Genomic DNA, 12,888 nt, shown 5'->3' with positions numbered 1-12,888 from the left:
CAGTTCGCTTTACAACCACATTACTAGCGTCATAACTGCAGTGATTCCCTTAACAACGTTGGGGAGAAAGGTCGTAAAATGGGGCAAAACTCCCTTAGGAAATGTCTCACTTTACGACAGAAATTTTGGGCTCAGCTGTGAACACCCGAGGTCTGGGACTGTATTCGTCAGGAGGGGAAAATTTTGCAAAGATTTTTCCTTGCTGCGGCGTCGGCCTCTTGCATTTCCTGAACAAGCAGGGTTGATGTTTAGATACCGATTTATTTCTGTCCTGAGCAAGGATGTGTGTGCATGGATGCACACAAATTAATGGTTGTGGGGATGGCCTTGGGAGACGGGAGGAAGAGCTGCAGCCTACATAACCATCATGCCAAAGGCTTCTGGGGCCACAGAAGGAACAAGGGGCCAGAGAATCTCTCGGAAGGGACCCTCCCTACTTTCCCAGAGAGTAAAGGGAAAGGAGGGCAGAAGAGTGTGACACCAGCCCTTTAAGGAAGTCAACAAAATAGATTGTTAAAACGGAAGGGACCTTGGAGGTCGTCTAGTCCAACCCCCTGCTCAAGCGGGAACCCCTATACCATTACAGACAAATGCTTGTCCAATCGCTTCTTAAAAATCTCCAGTGATGGATATACGGCATCAGTTTCTTGTCTGGACATATATAATTTTATATATATAAGTGCAGACAAGAAACTGATACCGTGAGTCTAGCACTATCCTTGTGGTAAAGGTTATAGTAACAGAATCCTGCTTGCCTGAAAGTATTTCTACTCTCTCCTCTCCAGAGAACTAAGGAAGATCCTTCCACCCCGCCTGCTATTGGCTAAGATACATTTGCATGACAGTCGCCCAGTCTCCAAACCAAGTAAGTGCAATACAGGCAGTCCTTGACTTACAACGGTTCATTTAGTGACCATTCAAACTTACAACGTCGCCGAAAAAAGCGACTTACGTCCATTCTTCACACTGTCGGCCGTTGTAGCATCCCCAATTTACATACAGATGCTTGAGAACTGACTTGCATTTAGGACGGATGCAGCGTCCGGGATCACCTGATCCCCTTTTGCAACCTTCAATGGGGGAAACTGGATTCACTTAACAACCGTGCGGGGATTCATTTAACGAATGTGGCAAGAAAAGTCATAAAATGGGGCAAAAATTACTTAACCCATTTCTCACTTAACAGCACCAGTGTTGGTCGTAAGCCGGGGACCGCCTGTAGACTTACCTGCCTTTGGGCAAAGCAGCTGCTGTCCGAGTCCTCCAGCCACTTGGCCAGGCCTTGCTGCTGCCTCCCAGGCTGGAGACCCCAGTCCCTCTGGAAGGGGGAGCCTTCCCGCTCTTCCGACGAGTCGATCCGCATGTGCTCCGGCTTCTCCCGTTCCCGGCCCCGCACTCTGTAAGACGACACCCCTTGTCGCAGGAGTGGGGGGCTCAGGGACACCCCTTTGCCCAGGTCTGACAGGTTGGAGATGAAGGCGCCCTCCACCACCCATTCACCGGGCCTGGGATGAAGGACAGAAAGAGAGGGGGTTTTTTCCCCCCATTCCCTTAGAATACAACATCCAGAGCTTCAAGGCAGCACCAGATTTAGTCTGGAATTTCATGGCCACTTTCCAAAATTTGGTGGGGCCCTGATAAGACTCTGAAAAGCCATTGTGGAAAAAAAAAAAACCCGCTTCATTTAAAAAGCAACAGAATTTTGTACTTCTAAAAAGAAATCATTCATATTTCACATTATCTTCCCATGAAATATTGTTTCACGCATTCATTCATTCCAATTACACCCCACCCCAATCCCACAGGACCCTCACTGTTAAATACACTTTGAACTCTTTATAAGCAACTGATTCTCTTGGGCTAAGGAGCAAAAGATAAAAAAACAATCAAACCTAAAACAATTATGCTACAAGGAAAGAACTATGAACGAGAAGACAACCCAAGTATTGGAAATCTATGTTGATCAGTTTGAAATGGTGGCAGCGAAATTTTAAATAACACTATCAATAGCATATACCGCTTCACAGTGCTTTACAGCACTCTCTAAGCCAGTGGTGGCGAACCTATGGCACGGGTGCCAGAGGCGGCACTCAGAGCCCTCTCTGTGGGCACGCACGCTGTCACCCCAGTCCTAGGCCTTCAGCTGGGTTTTATAAAACCTTTTCGCTTTAGGCCTCCGCCGCCGTGTGCAAAAAAAAAAAAGGTTCAATCAATCAGTCAATTTCAACTTCTGGCGGGGAAAAAAAAGATCTTGCAAAGTTGGAATTGATTGATTGAACTTTTTAGTCCCACTCAGTCTGCTGTTACCACTGCAGCCACGCCCACCCAATTGGCCACACCCACCCAATTGGCCACACCCACCCGGCACTCGACGATGCATAAGTGGGTTTTGGGTTGCAGTTTGGGCACTCGGTCTCTAAAAGGTTCGCCATCACTGCTCTAAGCAGTTTGCAGAGTCAGCATGTTGCCCCCCCCCTCATTTTACCGACCTCGGAAGGATGGAAGGCTGAGTCAATCTTGAGCAGTCAGGATTGAACTGCTGGCAGTTGGCAGAATTAGCCCGCAGTACTGCATTCTAACCACGGCGCCACCACAGCTTTTATACTGATTGATACCCACAATTGACATGGAAATATCTGGGCCTCTTCTGAGCAATTAAGTCTGGTCTTGCCAAACATGGACAGGACATTTTCTTGGGGACAATCCAGAACTGGTCCCGGATGTCTTCCCTATTTCCCAGGCTGGCCCACCTTCAGAGTTCCCCAATCCCTGCCCTTTCAACTGGGCATTGCCTTACCTGTCCTTGCCCTTCTCTATCACCCGGCTAACCGTGGGCGACTCTGTGATGCCCACTTGGACTCTCTGCTGGCCTGGAATGAGAAAGAGGTCACAGTGGGAACCCTGACTCCCCAAGTGGCCCCCTAGTGCTCGCCATCTGGCCTTCTCCCCTCTGACCTCTGACCTTCCTCCTGCTCTAACATGTCCATCAGGCCATTCATGGCGTCTGAATCCACTGTGTCTTCCTCCACCAGGTCCATGGAGCCAAGAGGGTCAGGGCCATGCACATCCTCCAGCAGTTGCCCCGTGAACCGCCCTTCACTCGTGGCGTCCGAGTCCTCAGCCTTGCTGCACTCCAGGGAGGAATCTTCGGCAGTCACCAGCGAGGGCGTCAGCCCGGAAGACCACACCTGCATGTCCGACATCTCCAGGAGGGCATCCTGCTCGCTGGCAGCCATGGGGATGGCTTCCAGGATGGCCACCTCATTCCAGTATTGGTCGGCACACAGCGGGGAAGGCAGAGCGTAGTGCATGGAGGCGGGGGACAGCAGCTCGTCCTGCAGCGAAGCATAACCTGCGTAGGCAGACAGAGGACGACAGACTGACACACTGAGCTGGGACTGGGGGGGGTGGGGGAGGGACAGGATTAGGCAGGCCTGTCCCTCTGGACAATGTTTCTCAACCTTAGCGACTTTAAGATTTGTGGACTTCAGCTCCCAGAATTCTCTAGTCGGCTTTGCCAGCTGGGGAATTCTGGGAGTTGAAGTCCACACATCTTAAAAGTTGCCAAGCTTGAGAAACACTGTTCTGGGTATGGAGCTTATTTTGTGCACCAAAGGGTCTCCATCCCAACTAGTTTGAGTGCCACTTCCGGGAGCCAGCACCATGGAGCCATCTGGGTAAATGTTTATGGAGACCAACCCTTTCCATACCCTGGGCAGCTATGATGCCTGCAACCACCCAGAGCGACTCAATAGTGAGACGGGTGGCATATAAATTTAATAAATAAATAAATGCTTGCAGGCCGTTGTAGGCCCATCCAAAGAGCATTGGGTGGGTGGGGGGGGAAAGCTCCCAATTACCCTGTCCAATCGTGGCACTCTTTCAACCCAAAATTACCAGGAGGGTGAAGTGGTACAAAAGAAGGGAAGCTCTAGCTTTGGGAAAGAGGAAGGGTTGAGCAAAGTATTAAGGGGGGGAGGGGCTTTCAGAAAAAGGTGACGTAGACTTGAGTAGGAGTAAAGTGTGAAAAAGAAAGTCAAAATAACCCCCGCCTTGATTTTGCTTGGTACGAGATGTTGCCGAGAGAAATTCAGCCAGTTTTTCGAGCTTCTGTTATTCTACTCTACAATAATCAAACAACATCCTTGGAATCAGAGGCCCTTGGGGCTCCTGAGGTTGGCTGTTTTCTTGCAGATGTGTCATTACCCAAACTAGGTAACGTCATCGGTGCTGATCATCAGCACTTAGCGCTGAGGAGGTTACCTAGTTTGGGTAATGGGGCGTCTGCGAGAAAACAAACCGGCTCAGAGAGCACCCGGGGCCCCTCATTTCAACCCTGAGCTAGAAATATTCTTTTTTACGGATTCCAGGAATCTCTGCAGGGGCTGACATCGGGTAAATGCAGGGAAGAGAAACGACTTGTGTGTCACTTCTCCCAAGGATTCAGTGTGAGTGTGACGATTGTTCCATGCAGCCACAAGGCAGAGCTGCCCAGGTGAGCGCAGGCATTGGCTGCAAGCCACTGGAAGGCAAGGAAGGGAAGCAGAAGCAGCAGCAGCAGCAGCAGGGGTGGGGAGGGCCAGGGGAGGGCCAGCAGGAAGATGCAAAGGGGGAGCTTGGGCTGAGCCTGCACCCAAAGGCCGGGTCAAAGCAGGCGAATCATGCGCTAGTTAGCGAAGCCGCAGTTCTAGGATGGCTCAGATCCCATGAGAGAGAGAAAAAGACAGACCGAGACAGTGGAGGCAGGTTGCAGAGGAAGAAGAGAGAGAGACAGAGAGACCGGGATAAAGCCAGTGGCGCCATCTTGGGCACCTCCCAGACAGCCAGCTTGGAACAACCAGCACCCCTTCTGGCAGGAGAGAAAGTGGAAGATCACACTGGGGAGGAAGAGGGATGGAGGCAGAGAAAGAATGGCAGTGCAGTAGAGAAGCTGGGTGCCCCCCTCTTAATCGCCTTAAAACCTTGCAGGCTGCGTTGGGCCTCCAGCACCCACCGAAACTCCCTCCCATCTTGATTGGCACCTGTGTAAATTACTGGAGATCCCGTCCTTCAAAGGGACACTTGGATTGCAACTCCAGACTGTAAGCCAGGCCCCTTGATAACTCCCTAATCACATCCAGCACTTGCTGTTGACATCTCAATTTAAATGGTCCAAGGCCTGGTCTCTGTCTGGGGTGCATCACCTTCTGGATCCAATAGCTATTCTCAGACCATCTCACCAGCATAACGATTTGCTGTTTTGAAGCAGGGCGAGCACTCCAATCCCCTGAAGAGCAATAGCCACAAGAGGACCGGCACTTTGGTCCCCATGTCTCCTGGACAGTCTGCTTGTTTGGATGCCAGAGACTTTGGTCCTCTCTCTATCAGAGGTGTGTGTCCAATCTATCTTCCCTTAACCCATTGTTTCTCAACCTTGGCAGCTTTAATACATGTGGATGGATGGATGGATGGATGGATGGATGGATGGATAGATGGATGGGAAGTTCTGAGAGTTGAAATTCTCATGTCTTGCAGTTGGTAAAGTTGAGAAACCCAGGGGTCCTCAACCTTGGCCACTTTAAGACTAGTGGACTTCAACTCCCAGAATTCTGGGAGTTGAAGTCCACCAGTCTCAAAGTGGCCAAAGTTGAGGACCCCTGCTTTAAGCTATAAGGAAGAAAGAAATCTGGCCATGAAATAAGGATGAATTCAGACACATACCACCTCCTGAGGGTCAGTGAGATGGTTCCTCTGCCAAGCATTCATTATTAGATCCAGAATGAGAAGGAAAGGTGATTGTGACCACAGGAGTCAACTGGGAAAGACCGGAAGCTTACCAGCTTACCAGAGCAGATCTGGGACTCACCATTGATCTGGGAGGGAGACCCAGAATAGTCTCTGTGTCGGTAGCGCTTGTCGCCCTTCAGGCTGTGGCCCTGTCGCCCCGAACCTTCCAACATGTTGATGATTTCGCTACGATCAATGTTGCGAAGAGCTGCATAAAGGCTCTCCACTGGGAGGGCAAAGGACCAGGAAGAACTTATTAGGAAGAGGAAATCAGAGCTAGACCTAAAGCCAAGTGGAGCCTTGCCCAAACCATGGTGGAAACCCCAACTCAAACATACAGGAGGTCCTCGACTTACAACAGTTCATTTGATGACTTTTCAAAATTATAACGGCATTGAAAAAAAGTGTAACTTTTCACAGTTACAGTCTTTGCAGCATCCCTGTGATCATGTGATCAAAATTCAGATGCTTGGCAACTGGTTCGTATTTATGTACGTTTCCATGTCCCAAGGTCACGTAATCCCCTTTGATGACCTTCTGACAAGCAAAGTCAAAGGGGAAACCAAATTCTTACTAACTTACCAACCGCAGTGATTCCCTTAACCATGGTGGCAGGAAATGTCGTAAAATGGGGCAAAATTCCCTTAACAAATCCTCACTTAACAACATAAATGTTTGGCTCAATTGTGTTGTAAGTCTAGGACTACCTGTAGTTTGATTTTATTTGGTCCTTTAATAGGAATGGTCACCTTCTTTTGTGTCAAGCCGCCTTAGCATCTTAGGTTGCCCTGAGCTTTGAACATCAACCACTTTTATAAAATAAGGGAGAGGAGATGGGCAAAGAAGTGAGTGAGGAATGGGAACTCGGTTCATTGATTAAAAATCGGCAAAGGACTACCTTCATTCTTTTTTGATAGGGCAGAATTCCAATTGTAAGGTTCTTTTGGGTTGCTCATATTCATAAATGGGAGAAGAAATAGGTCAGTGGAAACTTAAGGGAGGACCCTCAACCAATCTGTTAGTCTTCTCCAACTGGCACTCTTAATTCCCATCACAGATGGATGTCCAAGATGGCAAGAAGAAGACTCTAAGTTGCATTTGCTCATGTTCATGTTGGAAGCACCAAGGTGCTTCAGGGATTAGCCAATGAGATCACCATTGCCCAGAGAACGCCTGGTCGGGGGCTCCTTTCATGACCCCATTAATGTGCACACTGAAAGTGGTACCTATCTATCTACTCGCAATTATTCGCTTCCAAACTGCTAGGTCAGCAGGAGCTGGAGCAAATGACAGGAGCTCGCCCCGTTACACAGCAGCACCGGGATCTCAAACACGGGCTTGCTGATTGTCAACCAGCATCCTAACCACATGAGCCACTGCACTCCTCCTCCTAAGCTGCATTAATTCGGTATGAAAATGCCAACAGCATGGGTCTTGATGCATCCTTCCATTGCTGAATAGGATGGAACCCAAAGATTTTTGATGACACGAGCTGATTTTAGAAAGTCTCTGGAGAAAAATCTAAAGCATCTCTCTGATATGAAAAAGATGAAGTCCTCATTTCCGATACTATCGTTAATACTCACTATTGGCACTCTGGCCACCACGGCTGGTCCAAAGATTCAACAGGGCCATGCTCTGCTCCAGCAGGGAGTTGGGGTTCTCAACTCGGATTCTGTTGATGTCATCCACTCCAAATTGAAGTTCCCGAGCCAGCTCTGCAGGCGATTGTGGAGAACACAGTATATCAGCCAGTTCAATCATCAGGTAAGAATAGAAGGCAACTGGTCTTCACTGCTCCCAATCTCCATTGAGATAGCCCAAGACCAGGGGGTCTTCAAACTTGGCCCTTTTATGACTTGTGGACTTCAATTCCCAGAATTCCTCAGCCAGGCACACTGAGACAGGCAACAATCGAATAGGATGTGAGCCAGGTCTTCTACCTCTGGCATTCCACAAATGCAGAGATGTTCATTGTAGGGTATGGAATGGAATCTCCCGCATCTAACCATTGTGTCGAGCTGTTCAAATCTCGCTCACGTAAATATCTCCCCTAGATGTTTTGGCAGTTGTAACTTCAAATAGCTGTCTATTTGAAAAGTACGTTTGTATTTGCTCAGCCATTTCAAGTTACCCACCTTACTAAGGATAGCTATGTCATTTTGTGTTTCTATATCCTTAATTCTTTGGGGCATGGAGTCTTAGGATCACAGAGTGTTCACCTCTGATGTAATGTGTTGATTATGGAACCTGGGATTACACATCTAGGTCTCCCATAGGGACTAAGAAGACACAGAAGCCAAGTACAGGGAGCTAATACGCTACCTCCAATCTCAGAACCACAACATTCTTCCTCTAAGGTCCAAACCTCAATGGCCAACTCAGTCTCAGGGTCTCTCCTACCCTTTGCTCCAGGTCTGCCATTTGACCTGGCTTGGTTCCTTCTCTGCCCCCAGTTCAGTGCTACTTACCAGCCCAACTGAGTCCCAAGTGTTCTGCGATCACCGCCAACTTCATGTTGGTCCTGTCTTTCTCTGTGCTGTTAAGGGCGCCTGGATGGAGAGGAACAAAGTCAAACTCAACCATCTCCATCTTCAGGTACTGCTGGAGTTGTCCCAAAGATGCTGTTCAAAAGGCAACTGGACTTTCTTGGGGGAGGGGGCTTTCGTCCTTGAAAGCATTTAGCTTCTCATCCAAGAAGCTTCTTCAGTTTGCTATTGATGGGATCATAATTAACATAATCCCAACAAACCGTAGCAGACTTCAGGAAGTATTAGATTCAATGTAAGTTAGCTTAGTGTTTAGGAATAGTTATGTCTTGATTGTCTATTTAGCAGGGACAGGCAGCCCTGACCCCTTTATGACTCTCAGAATTCCTGAGCCAGCACAGTTGCCCAATCCTGGTCTACAGTATTTTGATTATTGGTTGTAAAATTGATTATAAATTTATGGGTTTCCTCCTGGATTTTAATTCCCGTACTTAGTAATTTTACATTAATAATTTTATTTTTACCTTATTTTAATCTATCAATATGATTTTTTTAGATTTTTACTTCTACCTTACAGTGACTGCTACTAATTTTATGCTGGCCTATGACTGAAATAAAATAAACAAGGAAATAATTCAAGGGTGGTTTTCATATTGTTCCTTGAATGGTGTGTGTGTGTATGTATGGGTGGGTGGGTAGATGTGGGTGTGTACATTTTGCAAATATTTTTCTAAAAATAAGTTTATAAGTTTAAAAGCATCTGAGCAGACTATTTTTCTGAAAAAGGTCCCTTGTTGGGAGGGGGGGCAGCAAAGATGCACAAGGCTATCTGCCTTTTTTAAAAATGAAATCACCTATTTCAACAGACTACTCTTCAAAAAACAAAGATGCGGCTGTGGTGCCAACTGTCCGCCATCGATCGCCACTACCACCCCCCCCAGATCACAGTAGGATCCATGGAACAGGACCATCGAGGGACTTTTGATGCAGAAACACATTCTAACTCTCTATTGTGGACAGCTAGCACATCAAGGAAGATGTGAATGAACCCGCTGGGTCTTTGCACTGGAGACTTTGTTTGGACTACAGGGAGCCTTTGCAGAGAAAACATCTGCCTTCTAATTGACTTCACCCATCCCTGGTGGGACATTGTGCCTTGTGCTAAGTCTTCCAGCCTGCAAACTCTCAAACTGGCAATTTCATAATAGAAATAGAAATAGAAATAGAAATAGAAATAGAAATAGAAATAGAAATAATAGAAATAGAAATAGAAATAGAAATAGAAATAGAAATAGAAATAATAGAAATAGAAATAGAAATAGAAATAGAAATGAATAGAATTACAGAATAGAATAGAAAAACAGAATAGAATAGAAATACAGAATAGAATAGTATAGTATAGAATAGAATAGAATAGAATAGAATAGAATAGAATAGAAATACAGAATAGAGTAGAGTAGAGTAGAGTAGAGTAGAAACTTTGTCACTTTGTACACTAATCAGCAAACATTAAAATTAAATTTCACTGCATTCAGCTCCCAAAAAATACCATTATGCACATACCCACCTTCATTTGACCCAGTTAAATGCTAAGAGTCTAGCAAAGAGGAATAGGGTTCTAGGCTCTGTCCAACCTGCAGCGCTGGGATCTTGCCTCCTTACCTAGAGTGCTGTCGCTGAGCAGGCTGTATCTCTCTCGCAGGGCAAGTGGTGTCAAGGTTCTCCTTCGATCTTCACTGCCCAAAGTCTGGGACAACAAGGAGAGGTTTAAGATTTTTCAGCCTCCAAGTGGAGAGGAGCATCCACCCAACAAATACTTGCTGGGTGGGGATATACTCAAAAACTAAAGACTCTCCTATTTCGGCCTGGGACATCTCATGACCAAAGATCAAAGAACATTGATTTGGGAGATATCCATAGCATTCCTTTGCTTCCTGGTTCTTCCCTGGGAGACTACCCATTCCTTCTCCAGATATAAAGTCCATCGCATCACTTCCCTCCTCAAAACCATGCTCCTTTCCGTGTTTTCAAGAGAGCTAGGCAGTGAAGGGGGGGGGGGACAAATGCACAACTGTTGATCTTTCATCAGAATCTGACAACTGTAGATATATACACAGTTTGGATGTGTTGCAGGGAATTGCATCTTGCAAGCCTGCAATGGGGCTGAATCCTGAAGCTGTTTCTACGCCTGTTGTGCAGGGAGGCAAAAAGAGTAGGATACTACTCAAAGCAATGCAATATGGGCAGGATAGGGCAAGAGAAGGTGGACTTACTCACCTTGGAGCAGGGTGGCATAGTGATGTTCAGATGGCACAGCACATGCTGAAGCTCCTCATACTTCATGGGCTTGCGGAGGAAGGACAAAGAGCCACTGGATTCCCGGCTACTGTCCCTCACCTACATTTCAGAAGACCAGAGGGAACCAATTGAAGTTATTCAAGAAGCAGATCAAAATATCACCCGTCTTCCACAATCCTCCTTTACTTACTATCAGCCCCATCTTTCTAATTGTACTTTCTTTTCTGGTATTGTCAGAAAGATATTCAGAAACAAAGCAACTTATTTTCTTTCTTGTGTGAACGTGGGAGATAAATTCCTGGCAATTAATTTCAGCTCCAAGCTGGTTTGTAGTCCTTCAAAGAATCATGGGATCTAGAGTTGGGAGGAGCCACCGCAACAGAATTCTCTCAGCCACGGAACGGGAAGCGATATTTCAAACAATATCAGGACAAGAACTAATGGACGTGACTTCCGTATTTTCTAAACCAGGGGTCTCCAAACTCAGCAACTTTTAAGACTTGTGGACTTCAACTCCCAGAATCCCCCAGCCCGTTCTCAGCAGTTATGAATTCTCCCATTTGAGTCACAAGACAGTTAGCAAGAGGAGCAAGGAGGCATCCATGCTGAGGGGAAAGGGAGAGGTTTCCAAGCTGAGCCATGCTGGCTCAGGAATTCTGGGAATTGAAGTCCACGCGTCATAAAAGAGCCAAGGTTGCCTACCCCTGGTCTAGGGCAGTGATGGCGAACCTTTTAGAGACCGAGTGCCCAAACTGCAACCCAAAACCCACTTATGTATCGTCGGGTGCCGAGTGGGCATGGCCAATTGGGTAGGTGTGGCCCATTGGGTGGGCATGGCCATTGGGTAGGTGTGGCTGCAGTGGTAACGGCAGACTGGGTGGGACTAAAAAGTTCAATCAATCAATTCCAACTTTGCGAGAGATGTTTTTCCCGTGAGAAGTTGAAATTGATTGATTGATTGAACCTTTTTTTTTTTGCATATGGTGGTGGAGGCCTAAAGCAAAAAGGTTTTATAAAACCCAGCTGAAGGCCTAGGACTGGGGCGACGGCGTGTGTGCCCACAGAGAGGGCTCTACGTGCCGCCTGTGGCACACGTGCCACAGATTCGCCACCACAGGTCTAGGGTCTCCAGCTTGAGCAGGGGATTGGACTAGAAGACCTCCAAGGTCCCTCCAACTCTGTTATTCTGTTCTGTAATTCTGAAGTCACTCAAGCTTAGGTTTTCTTCCTGAAATGTCTACTTACAATACGTAACTGCTTGGTGGAGGCCCAACCAAGCCAAGAAAACTGTCCCTTCTACGATGCTGAGCTTTACAAGACCGCAAAGAGATGTGATAGACTCTGTTGGCATCCTTACCTGGGAAGAGAGCCAGCCAGAACAACTAGAGACAGCCCCAGATTTCCAAACCTTTTGCTGATTACCTTAACGGGGATGATGAGGCGGTTCTCATGGAATGACTGGAACAAGAAGCTCCGTTGCTGGGCAGCCTTTTTGATTGGCAGCAGGTTCCCAGAAAGCTCCATGTGGAGGGGCATGCCTTCAGCCACCTGCGAAAGACCACGGTAAGGTTCTCCAGGCAATTATTTCTTACCATTTTAAAAGGTTGTGTTCCACCTCACCCGTTCCCCTCGCCCATTCCCCATAGATCCTTGGTAGCTTCTGGAGATAGATAAGGGTCAATGGAATTCATGGGGTTTGAACTTAGATCTCTTATAAGAGCATAGGGCAGGGGTCTTCAAACTTGGCCCTTTTATGACTCGTGGACTTCAACTCCCAGAATTCCTGAGCTGAGGTTGCCTACCCCTGCCCTAGAACTAGGTGGGTATAGAGAGATAATGCTTTTTCAAATTTGAGGCTGTTTAAGATGATGTTCTCCACCAGCCCTCTTTCACCAATGGATCACCTTTTGCTCCCGGCTACTTCTTTCCCTGACTCTTCCCTCTGGGTCACATTTACATGTGAATTCTGGGAGCTGAAATCCACAAGTCATAAAAGGGCCAAGTTTGAAGACCCCTGGCATAGGGACTCCAAACTGATGACACGTTGGCCCTGCCTTCTGGCTCAGCCTGGTCATCTCCTACACCTAGGGGTTACCTCAATGTCCCGGCTGCGTGCCACTTCGGTGAAGTTTTCATGCTGCTCCAACGTTTTGTCCACCTTGTCATCGGTCATACAGTAGCAGCGCAAACGTCCTTCCCGCCCGTCATTCATTTTGGCAAAGACCACAAACTTAGCCATGTAGGGCACCGCTGCCAGCTCCTTGTATAACAGAGTAGCAAAATGGACAGCTTCGGCTGTGCGCGGGCAGTCTGCCAGCCAGAACCTAGGTGGCGG

The 12,888-nt window shown here is 47.4% G+C and overlaps 1 protein-coding gene across 1 annotated transcript in view; it reads right to left on the bottom strand.

The window, feature by feature from the left end:
- Positions 1 to 365: 365 nt before the first annotated feature.
- The window catches only part of LOC107287963 (ankyrin-1-like), an 87,085-nt gene continuing 74,562 nt past the window's right edge, over positions 366 to 12,888 (bottom strand). The window contains exons 31-42 of the mRNA XM_029284248.1: positions 12,649 to 12,877; positions 11,976 to 12,101; positions 10,525 to 10,652; positions 9,910 to 9,991; positions 9,340 to 9,349; positions 8,238 to 8,294; positions 7,353 to 7,484; positions 5,846 to 5,992; positions 2,963 to 3,352; positions 2,798 to 2,870; positions 1,229 to 1,505; positions 366 to 380 (exon numbers count right to left, since the gene is read on the bottom strand). Of these exons, the coding sequence (XP_029140081.1) occupies positions 366 to 380; positions 1,229 to 1,505; positions 2,798 to 2,870; positions 2,963 to 3,352; positions 5,846 to 5,992; positions 7,353 to 7,484; positions 8,238 to 8,294; positions 9,340 to 9,349; positions 9,910 to 9,991; positions 10,525 to 10,652; positions 11,976 to 12,101; positions 12,649 to 12,877 (1,666 nt within the window). The remainder of the gene's footprint in view (positions 381 to 1,228; positions 1,506 to 2,797; positions 2,871 to 2,962; positions 3,353 to 5,845; positions 5,993 to 7,352; positions 7,485 to 8,237; positions 8,295 to 9,339; positions 9,350 to 9,909; positions 9,992 to 10,524; positions 10,653 to 11,975; positions 12,102 to 12,648; positions 12,878 to 12,888) is intronic.

Source organism: Protobothrops mucrosquamatus, unplaced genomic scaffold (genome assembly GCF_001527695.2).
Source record: "Protobothrops mucrosquamatus isolate PMUCROS unplaced genomic scaffold, P.Mucros_1.0 scaffold462, whole genome shotgun sequence".
Classification (NCBI taxonomy): domain Eukaryota; kingdom Metazoa; phylum Chordata; class Lepidosauria; order Squamata; family Viperidae; genus Protobothrops; species Protobothrops mucrosquamatus.
Note: the sequence above shows the minus strand (reverse complement) of the source record. Positions and strands in the feature narration are given on the sequence as shown.